The 12017-nt window shown below is 39.3% G+C and overlaps 1 protein-coding gene across 1 annotated transcript; it reads left to right on the plus strand.

Moving 5' to 3' along the window:
- Nucleotides 1–4338: 4338 nt before the first annotated feature.
- LOC137276635 (uncharacterized) lies at nucleotides 4339–10259 on the plus strand. The gene is made up of 3 exons (XM_067808245.1): nucleotides 4339–4642; nucleotides 5648–5785; nucleotides 6443–10259. Exons 1-3 carry the CDS (start codon nucleotides 4375–4377, stop codon nucleotides 6646–6648), a joined length of 612 nt encoding a protein of 203 aa, XP_067664346.1. The 5' UTR covers nucleotides 4339–4374; the 3' UTR covers nucleotides 6649–10259.
- The last annotated feature ends 1758 nt before the right edge of the window (nucleotides 10260–12017 follow it).

Below are 12017 nucleotides of genomic sequence, written 5' to 3' on the forward strand. Positions count from 1 at the left end.
ATACCAGAGTGGGAATTGTCCTGCTCCCGGGATCAGCTACCCAGACTACTTGGTTCCGTTAATTGCCTCACGCAATAGTCCTGACACTGGAGATCCAGTAGTATAAACCTGAAGTGTGCTTCTCAATCTACATATTAGGTCATCTCTTTTTCCCCCAGAAAAAGGTTTGTTTTGGAGGAACAGGTTCTACTTTTCGTTACTACGACCTCTTCCCAGATTTTACTTTTCTTAACTTTAGTGTTTGAAATCAGTTGAAAAATATCGTTCAAGATTAAACTCACAATGCAAAAGTGCTCTTATACGGGACTGGAACCACAAGTTTCTCATCCGCGAACAGACGCTCTACCGCACGGTCATCGGACCAACGAAACTGACGGCGTTAAATTATCTACTTATAGTTACTGCCATTAAATATATTTTACGCACGCTTCAGTTCTTTTTGCGTAGTTTCATTAAATGATCATCTACATTGTAAGTACCCATCATTGGCGGTATATATCTTCGTCAAAACACTTCTCCTCGGTGTTCCCTCCCACTCCGGTTTTACATTGTCTACCTAAAAAGCCTCGGAGGCGTGTTTTCTCCTATACGTCTAACCCGGATCTTCACGGGGATAGACACTACGAATAAAGATTATAACAATAATTTCAACATATATACTGTCAGTTCACAGACAAAAAAAAAAACAAAGAATAAATGTCGTCAGTTTACAAATTTAATTATTTAGTTTTGCTGCATGTGTACTGACGTTTGCCCCAGACTGGATTTATGTCACGTATGCTGAACGATATAAAGCGATTTTATGTACGCACCATGGGAGATCTACTCAATTGGGAAACAAAGCCCCCGTCCTCTACAGACAGACTGTGTCCATTAACACGTATCGACCGGGCATCAAGCAGTAAGTACCTAATGACTACACAGACGCTACAGCTACAGCTACAGCTACAGCTACAGCTACAGAGCTATCGAACCTGTTCAAAATCGATGTAACTTTCCAAAATTATTAAAGTAAAATTTCTGGACGTAAAATGCAATATATCGGCAATATGCGCAACCAAAAGATGAAACATAATTAAAATTATCACTTGATAACTTGATCATCACTTGATAACTTGATCATCACTTGATCACAGTTATCACTTGATCATGATACGGAAAATGTATTGGTGACTGTGAAAAAAACAAATAAACAAAATGATAAGCGTGTAATCCCAAATCTTGTACTTGGTTTTACCTCACTCGAAACGAAGCAGCCGCGATACCAAACTCAGTCAGGGCCGGTGGGTGTTATCTCACGTCTTGCCATTGGCCACTACTTCATTTGTCGATACGCTTAGCCGGCTCTTTGTTTAAAGCTTATATGCCCTATAGGTGTTAATTTGAAACTGCAAATGGTCAGCAATTGAAGTTGTGCATTGCATATTGTCATTAGAAGACAGACATATAGGTGTCAATAAACCAGACATTGAGTTTTCTCTCTCACCGAGTCTGTTTATCACAATCAGCATGTTTTTTGGGTTTTTTTTATGTAACGAGTAAATTATTTGCTTGTTTTTTTGTACACAACCAAGATTAGACTACCGCTCAAGATCTCATACTCCGAGCAGGCATATTGTTTCAAGCTCCGCGAACCTACTCACTGCGCATGTGTTATGAGCGCAGCGCAACATAGTCGTTGAAACCTTTTTTTCCACCAGCGCTGGGGAAAAATTAGTGAATCACTTGAACTCCTATTTCGCGGGCTTTTTTTCATCGTGTTTTTTTTCAACTTTATGGGTTGAATCGGCATTTTTGATGTGCATACCGAAAGGTAACAGAATCTTCAAAGCTGTGTTTTACGTTGCTGTGACCTTTAAGCAGGGAACTAAAAGATAGCACGTACAATTTTAAAGACAGCACTCATGTCCTATTTCCTGAATTTCAACTTATCCCCCTGGCTATGCACTGCGCACGGCCGCACGCCGATATTCAGAACATACAGGGCTCGAAATTCTTTCATCCCAGCAAGCATCAGTGTTTTAAATGAATTATTTTAATACTTGTTGATCATTTAATATTACTTTATCAACTGTTTCAAACATTTTAATATACTTTTAGAGTTAATGTTCATCAGCAAACATTTTAATATCGCCACATTTGTAATTATTTATTCAGAATTTATACTTCATATTTTGGGCGTTGTTGCTAGCTGTTTTAATCATGTTTGGCATATGTATTGGTGTTTTGGTGGTTTCATGTATGTGTATGTTTTCCTGTGTTGTACGTGTTTTCAGTGTTAACAGTGCAAAGCAAATTTCCTTCGTGATAATAAAGTATTATCTTATCTTATCGATCTTAACACTTCTGGACATTCCACCTGTCGAACGAACCACGGGGCAGTCTCTGAATGAAGTCGCGCCTTAAGTAGTGCAAGTCGGGACACAACTGAATCGTTGTTACTTATTACATGTACACGCCATTCTAAGCATCCTTTGACCTTGTGACGTTCGCCTATGATAAGCCGTAACAAAGATTATGGCCAACCGTTTGTTGATCACCCGTTAGAACCAGTGAGACTTTAGACAACTATATGTTGTAGATTATCCCTGGTAGAACCAATTCAAGTATGCAGTGGTATCTGAATGTCAGGTTTGGGGAATGGGGATCCTATCGAGTTTGGACTGCATGTGATGGCGATAGAAATGTTCCCCGAATGAAGGATTCTTCACCAGATTGTCATGTTGACCATAGATGCAAACTTCTATTGAAACTGCTTGTACAGTTCTGTATCGTCAGTATACCTTACCTTGTATATAGTACAACAACAACGTACACTTCCATTTGTGACGTGACATACAAAGTGCAGGTGAGTGTACATTAAGCTCAGGCGTTCGTGTGCTGTCTTATGTTACTTGAAACAAAGATGATCATATGTGTGGAATAATACGAACACGTGCAAACACTTAGTTGCGGGTATAGTAACATGGCGTATCACTGGACACAATACTGTGACCATGTGTCTCGGTCCATCCTGCTGCAAATAGGTATACCTTGTGAGGATGAGGCTGTGTGACAACTCGCTGCGCCTAACAGACAGCATTTGGTGAATGGTCCCCAGGGAGTTGAGTAGGTTAAATAATTGCCAAATTAAAGACATCCGTTGATCAAGGGAACACTCCAGCGCCTTGAGCGTGTACTAGGTAAATGTCCTTTAATGATGAAAGGTTTGGTTTCGGTAATGAACATTCACAGTTGATTATAATATGTTTGAAGAGAACGTTTCCAATTTGCTATGCATGTGACCATGGCAATTACATTAAAAGAGTGTGAGTGACATAATAATGATGTTTGAACGAAGTTGGTGAGGAACTGAATATTCTAGAGTGAAGCGGTAGAATTTTCTACAATATTCAGTTTTCTAAAATATTCAATTCCTCACCGATTTCGATCAAATTTGAAATGTGTGTTAATCATATATAAAAAACAATGTATACAAAAGTCTAGAGTTTTATTTCTAAAACTTATTGATTGTCCAAACAGAGATTCGAACCCGTGTTTTCCACTGAATTTAACACGCTCACCCACTTACCGGCTTCCAATCATTGTCGGAGTTAGACTGCTGACTTCACGTCCGCCTCAAAGTCCCTGAACTGCATTATTTTCTCCTATGTCCAGCCGTTTCTGCAATGCTGAAGTAGATGAAGCGAGTCCAGACCTCCTCAGGTTCAGATTCTGAATCTTCCTTCTCACTGGGGCTCATTTCAGTCTAAAATGACTTTCTTTCTGTTGACGTTATAAATCTTCAGAGACTAAGCGTTAGTCAAGCTGATTTGCGTGTTCGCGATTACGTGCTTGATTCTGAGAATGTGCGTTCGAATCCACCACTGGACTGAACCTAACAAAAGTAATTCAGTCTGTATTTTACCGGGACAGAGTAACATGTGTTACATTTGATCACTTCCTAAGTGACATTGCGTGTTCAAAACGCAGCATGGAGAATCGAATCAATTTGCACTCACCTTCTGTACAAACAAAGCGCAATATTCTTTTAAATTTAGAATCATGTTATTATCATGTTTACAGTAGTTACTTATATGACAGTATGCAGGTTAAATCTACTCGTAATCGAATCAAATATTAAACAAATAACGTTAATCGAATCAAGTAATGATCGAATCTGTCGAACTATATGTCATGAATGCTGCGCCCATACTCTCTGATATACACGACAACTTTCAATCAAAAATCCTACTTCAATCAATTGCTTTATCATGTGTACGCCGAAAATGGCGACTTACGACAACACATACCAGCGTTGCCTAGATGGCGCTTATCAAGCAAAACGACGGCGTTCTCGATAACAGTATCTCGCGTGAGTCAACAGAATTCAAAATGGCGGGCCACAGGACAATTCTCATGCTCCATGGGCTGGGAACGTTGTTGATTGCGATCGCGACGATTACCTTAATGGTCGCTTTGTTCACAGACTACTGGATACAGTCGCCGGTAAGGGGGTCTGGGTTCCAGAACGCCGGACTGTGGAAGATCTGCCTGGTCGACTATATCGTTCACAGAGATGCACAAACCCAAAAAAGCTTGTATGGGTGTTATAGCTTCGTCGACCCAGTTTTCAATGATGTTCAGGACTGGATACACCCAAGTGAGTAAAACTGAATGTTTCATAATGTAAATTATGTGTAATTTTGCATTAATTATTGAAATATTTTGCAGTAAAGACACTATAATATTGACAGTTGTTGTGATTGTGACCTACTTCTCCTATCTTAAGTTCTATTTCCGGTATTCTCACCAAGGAAAGTAATTTTTACCTTTTATCATGATGGCACTGGTTATAAAGTCTTTGCATTATTTAAATTTGTCTTCCGAACAAAAATAATTCATTTACAATAGTTTTTTGGTGTGTAATTTTCAGGTGTATATCTAAGGTATCGTCATATACCCTTCTTTTCTGAATTATGTTGAATCAAGCATTGTTGACCCGTTGCCATCTGACCCTCACTGACCTTGCTTGTTTACATAATGGATAATCACGACATACTTGTTTAGCGCTGTATTGACTTTAATACGCCAATCCAATCAACACATTACACGTATAATACTGTTAGGGGAATATCTGTGCCATTATCTTTGTACACCGTGTTCAGAAAATACTGAGTGATGTGGCCATAGTCGATAACATCCAGCATGAGAGGTTCTGCCTGCCCAGAGTGTATGTAACCCGGAAGTGTTTTGAGACGTCCGGTAACACCCAATGCATTCAAAGATCTCGCAAGATACAAATAAATACTACTCAAAATGTTATTGTTTTCTGACGGTGCCTGGTAGACAGAAAACTGTCTTTTTTGAATGGTCATTGAATCCAGTTTGATTCTTTTCTCATATGTCTGATGTGTAATATTTAGTTTGCCTACATGTATAATATGTATCTTCTAAATATTGCACTACGATAATGGGCAGAACGTTGCATTGATAGTGTGTATTTATCACATTCATATTTTCTGTATCCTTGTAAATATGATCCTATTTCATCTACATATTCATAGGTGCACTCTTCCGCGTTCGTACTATCTAATGATCAATAAAACTGTTGTCGATGCTTTGCTTTACCACTGTTTTAAGTCAGGAGCGTGTGCTTTTGTTCCAGTCTGGCTGAAGGCTGTAAAGGCCCTGATAGTGTCGGCTCTGTTCATCAATGTCTTCAACATGTTCTCCTCGGCCTTCTATCTGATGTCCCAGAGGACATATCTCCTCATCCCGATCACGGTCCTGGGCAGCATATCATGTAGGTTTCACCATTCTGTTACATCTTCTTATCAGCTAGGTTCCACTATTCTGAGATGACTATAAACACCCCCTAAGGTCCGTGGCAACATATCAAGTACGTTCTATCACTCTCACAAAGCTCCTTATCAAGTAAGGACTACCATTCTGTCATATCTCATTATTAGGTAAGGTCTACCATTCTGACATATCTCATTATTAGGTAAGGTCTACCATTCTGGCACATCTCCTTATTAGGTAAGGTCTACTATTGGCACATCTCCTTATCATGTAAGGTCTACCATTCTGACACATCTTACTCATTATTAGGTATTTTGAGTGAGTAATAGTATTTATGCATGATCAACAATGAAACTATTTTACACTAGGATGCACTAGGATATATGATCGTTTATAAAACTTACACATACCAGAAACTGTGTGCATATTTTCTCTCCCCGACAAGGAAAGCATGTGTTTTCTTTTAATCAGTACATGCCAGTACAAGCGCATTTGACACAACATGATGATCAGATAGCTCTGAAAAGTTTCCAAAAAGATCATTATGTTCTTGAAACCTTATAATGCTATTCGAATATTACGGTTACGGTGGGGCAGTCAAAGGATGTCGTTGATTCTTTATATGGTATCTTGGTTCTTCACATGGTGTCTTTTTCAGATGTTTTGATATCGTGTGGAACGACCCTCTACAGATACAGTTCGAATGACCCCTACTGGCTTCCGCTTCCTGATTCCAACCAGTTGGATTGGTCCTACTATATTAGCGTGGTCACTATCTTTATCATGGTTATTGGGTCCAGCATCCACGGAATACAGGCCATGATGCTGTGTTGTGGCAGAGAAAGGTCGATGGTGAAATCCTAATTTGTGCACCAGCATACATCATTACCTCTAAGATGGTCGAAACTCCTACACTTTGTCGTAGATTTAACATTATCGTAGCATTACGATCACTTTGAGGAACGGGGTCCAGGACCTACATTTTCGAAGCTCTATTAGCGCTAAGATAGTTGTAAGTAAGTTAATGTTAATGTGTAGCATTACGACTATCTTAGCGCTAAGAGAACTTCGAAACTCTAGGCAGTGGGCAGCTATTCTCGCAACGTTCGTAACCCTACGAACTTCTTAAGCCTATATTTAACACATTGGCTGGAATCAAACTAAAGAATTCTTTGGGGTACGAACGTTGCGAGAATGAGAGTCCTGTTTCAAAAAAGCGATCGCAAGTCAATGACAGACCCTGTGTTATATGGCAGTTATGGTGACTACAACAGCCTTATGGACCAGAATCCAAGGGCCGTTCCGCAAACCGATTGCTACGCTTATCTTAAGTGTATGTTAAAGTATGGGAGTTGCGATCCCCTTAGTGTTGCGATCATTTTGTGAAACGCTTTGTGACAATCATCACTGCTTGTTCAAACTCCAATGAGGCATCACATCCAGACCATGAATACCCCCGAGGATGGTTCATTTACGAACATACTTATTTCTGTCAAGTCATGATTTCATAACTTCACCTTTAAGGATATATTGCCTGTATGGAAGTAGTCATGAAAATGGTACATGATACACAGCAAGGGTACATGCCACGGGTACAAGTGTGCGGGATTCAAGGGTAAACCACGGTCACAAGTAGAAAGATACCAAACGGTACGACCATTATAGCAATGTAGCAAACCTGCCATTACTGGGTCCTGATCCACAAAGCGTTCGTAACGCTACGACTTTTCGAAACTCTATAGTTTACCACAGGCTTACGAATGTCGTAACTCCATAGTTTACCACGGGCTTACGAATGTCGTAACTCTATAGTTTACCACAGGCTTACGAATGTCGTAACTCTATAGTTTACCACAGGCTTACGAATGTCGTAACTCTATAGTTTACCACAGGCGTACGAATGTCGTAGCGCTACGAACGCATTGTGGATGGATTGCCTGAAATTTTCAACGAATTCTCTGCATGCGGTTTGGACAAGCGTTCCTTTGTCATCAGACTTGTCATTGTTCTTTTTTACTTCGCATGAAATTTCATTTATGACATGTACATTGCATTGATTCTGTGAATAATGATACTTAAGAATTATACTCCACGGAAATATCAACTGGACCTTATTGATATCTGTGTCATTTGTAATTCAACAACACCATCAACGTTCACTCTGTGTATTGACAATTTTCCTATCGTTTATCACGAATTTCCCCATTGATCATGTTTCCACCTTATGGATCTATTAATCAACAATACCCCTTTGAATCCAATTGGTTGCCGAATGTATTCAAATCAATTACAGTTGTCGAATCCAGTCAAATGATCAACGGATCACACTGTATATCACAATGAAAACATGGGTTCTCTCAAGGAAAACTCAGGTGTCTACTGAATTGATACCAGTGCCATAGTTAATACAAGTGTTAATACAACGTTACCCCCGTCAGTGGCTTCAGGAATATTTAAACCCCTAGGACAGGGAAACGGGAATTGCATAATCTTTTTAACAACCTGATCTGTGTGGCCATTTAATTCGTGTCTGTCCGTGACTTACATCAAATGAAGCAAGTAGTTACGATTGTGGCTATTTTATATATGTTCATAAAGGGTATGAGGGTGACTGATTATATCACGCCCACATCTAGTCCAGATACTGCTCGCCATCATTTGATCACATTGTTTATAAAAATATGTGATTGTTTGGTATTTGTTTTTGGTTTACTAAAATGACATACATATTGTATATTAAGAACCCTGATTCAATTACTCTATGTAACACAAACACATTTTGACAAACTCGACCGTTATCACCAACGAGTGTCTTGTAAAGTGAAAATATGTTTGTAGAGATAAAACTGAGACAATGTATGCTTACATGGGTTATCCTAAAATTACCTTTGTGACGTTATTCCATAGTCTGTTCGCTCCATTATTTTTCAGGAATGTATGTACCAGTTTCAAATTAAAGACTTCATTTTGTAATTTTGACGTTTAATTTTGATAACAGAAATATTCCCTATACTTTGACTGTAATTTAAGTAGGGTAATGTCTTCGTAACTCTTCATTCCATAAACGTAATGTGCCTCAGCTCCATTATTTTAAGGAATGGAGAGTTACTTAGACATTACCCTCAATGTAGCGGTCCGTAACTTCTTCGTTCTGTGGTCACATGGCATTCAATGTAACGATCTATTACAAAACACATATATTTCATGAAATGTGTTGATCACCTCTGTGTTGATACTTTAAACACAAATGTCAAGATTTGCCAATACATTTCAAAGTTTCCAGTGACTTTAAGATTTGATTTAAGAGAAAAAGAAGATCACCAACACGATAATGGCGATGCCTGACCCAATAAAACAGCAAAGTGTGCGAGCTGCTTGTGTATGATTGAATTTCACCAGGTACGCCTGTTGATTACCAGGCTGTTCTACCTGCCCAACCTACAACCTCCCAGCCCTCGTGCAAAATAACCATAAGTGACAACAAAATAATGATCGTTTGCAAAGCAACTTTTTTATTCAGGTGTCCAATATTTTGAGACAGTTTGTTCTGCTTATTTCATGCGACTCTACATGGTTTGGTTTGAAGAAATCATTAGATTTTGTGTTCGTGAGCAAGTCATCGGTCCAAAATGGACGTAAACGACTGCACTGAAGTGTATTATAGATGATATCAACTGAAACTTATCAAAGTGTATTTGAAAAAAAATACTGCTATAAAAGATAGTATAGAAAGTTAGATGTTGTACGAATATTGTCGGTTTTACAATGTGTTTATTACAATATTTACACTTTGATGTGTGTATATAGTGTCTTATGCGTCACAGTTGTTATGTCTTGAAAATAAAAAACCCATACATGTTTGTTTACTAAAGAGAGACTGGTGCACTACTTAACAGACTAACAGTTACACAACTTTTCTTGTTTGTTTTGGTATGCCATCATTATTTGGTGTAAGGACATCGACTAGCACTTCACGTGTGTTGTTCTGTTAACGTCGATGTGATTTGATTTGGTTCTTGCTAAGAATGACTATACATATTGTTGTGGTAGAAACATTGTTGGTTTGTATTATTATATGTTAAAGTGAGAACTGAAACTGGAGACAAGCTTTAAACATGCCAGTTGTGTCACCAATGAAAATGTGATGATCGCTTATGATGAGAAAATACGTTTCTGAGAGCAAGAGTGAGGGATTAGTTTTATGCCGCTTTTATCAATATTCCAGCGGCGGGACATGGAAATGGGCCTCACACATTGCTCCCTTTTGGAGAATCTAACCCGGGTTTTCGGGGTGACAAGCGAACGCTTTAACCACAAGATTACCCCACCGCCCATCTGGAAAAACGTGATAACATTAAGACCATCTGCTGATATGCACATCTATACTGTAGTTAATGGTTGTGTAACATTTTGATCAATTTCCATTTGTAAATATATCACTATCGTCAGTCAATAAATAAATTTGTCTACAAACATCATCTGGTCCAAGTTTCTTTTCAGACGTTCACGTTCATATCCTGCTTAGAATTGATCTTCAGTGACCCATGTTTGTCGTGAAAGGCAACTAACGGGATCGGGTGGTCAGGTTCGTTGACGTGTGTCATCGTATTCCAAGATCGATGAACGATGCGTAGATGGATGCTCAGGTGTTGATCACTGGTTTGTCTGGTCCAGACACGATTATTTACAGACTGCCGCCATATAGCTGTAATATTGCAGAGTGTGATGTAAACCTATACTCACTCATTCTATTCAGCATCGTTATCAGTAGACAATGTTGTAAGCGAGGCACTATGACATCACCATGTTGGCTACCATTGTCCGCTCTGTATCAGTTGTATCTGAGTGAGTCTGGCTACATCCATGATTTATCGGCGTCAGTTGGCTGTCGGAGAATCCCAAGAGACGAGTGCCATAGGTGTTGAATATTTCGGTGGGATGACGAAATCTTGGTTTCCGCTCTAATGACAGTGCAGGAAAGATAACCTGTCCCAACGTCTGAGACGGGTGAATTTTGTGGAGGACAGGTTAAAGAAATCTAGTCCGTCCCCGTGCCGGGTCAGTTTTCAGATCTTGATGGAGATGTTGATGACTTGTCTGGAGACTAGTTCCGTAATGTTGTAACCTGATGATTCCACTTGGAGAGATTTAACAGTCCAGGCTCTGTGTGTGCATATTACATGATAGCTTCAAATAAAACAAACCAGTTTTAAGACTTGACCTGGTGTTTAATTCATATTTGGAGGACAGGCTAGATTTTGGCAGGACTGGTGAAAAATGTGATCAGCCAGTCCTTTGGACAGACTAGATTTTCTACGTCTATCCTACACGTGCACTGCTAATGAGTTGTTTTAGAAATGGGCTTCACACTGTGTGCTCAAGAGGGGAATCGAATCCGGGTCTGTGCCGTGACGAGTGGACGCTTTTTACCATAACAAGGCAACCTCAACGTAACCAACTTATTCATTATATATAAAAAAGAATGAGGGAACACATGAAAGTACAAGTGTGATTATATTCTTATTCGGGTATCTTCACAAGTATGTATTGCGCTGTGTGTGAAATCAGTTGAATCAAGTGCTGGGCCTATAATGTGAATGTGATGATACTTTTATTTCAGTATGGATTTTGCACTGGCAGGATTGACAATAATGTTGGTATCGTGTCCATACATTTTAGCTCCTCTTTATAAACCGAGATGTATTGATACTGACCAGCGAATATGGCTGTATAGATTGTCACAGTACTCTAAACTAGAACTCTACAGGTCAGTAAGAGCTCGTACATTCTTTGAAATTTATTTATCCAAAATAACTGTTAGAGTGTATATAGACTGGCAACGTCTTCCATGAGGTGCTCTGGTTATAGCCGGATCATACAGGAAGGGAGACGACTGGTTATTAGACGCGAAGAAAGACTCTGCTCTCTTTGTATTAATCCAACAATTGAGTCAGAATATCACTTCTGTATGGAATGCCCTCTTTACGAAGTCCTCAGGAAACCTGTTGTCATTAACCAACGTTACACAAGTTCCATGTCCAACTCTCCAAGGCTAATGTAGCGTGAATTTATGCAACTTGTATTAAAGAAAAAGATACAAACTTCTTGCACAAAAACGCCCTAAAACGTCTGACTGGCGCTACCGTCAGAAAAGCTATGCTACATATAAAGCCTCATTGTATACCAGGCCCGTGGTTCCATTAGCAGTTGGGTCGAATACAGCATCATCCACG

The sequence above is a fragment of the Haliotis asinina genome, chromosome 3, assembly GCF_037392515.1.
Source record: "Haliotis asinina isolate JCU_RB_2024 chromosome 3, JCU_Hal_asi_v2, whole genome shotgun sequence".
NCBI lineage: Eukaryota > Metazoa > Mollusca > Gastropoda > Lepetellida > Haliotidae > Haliotis > Haliotis asinina.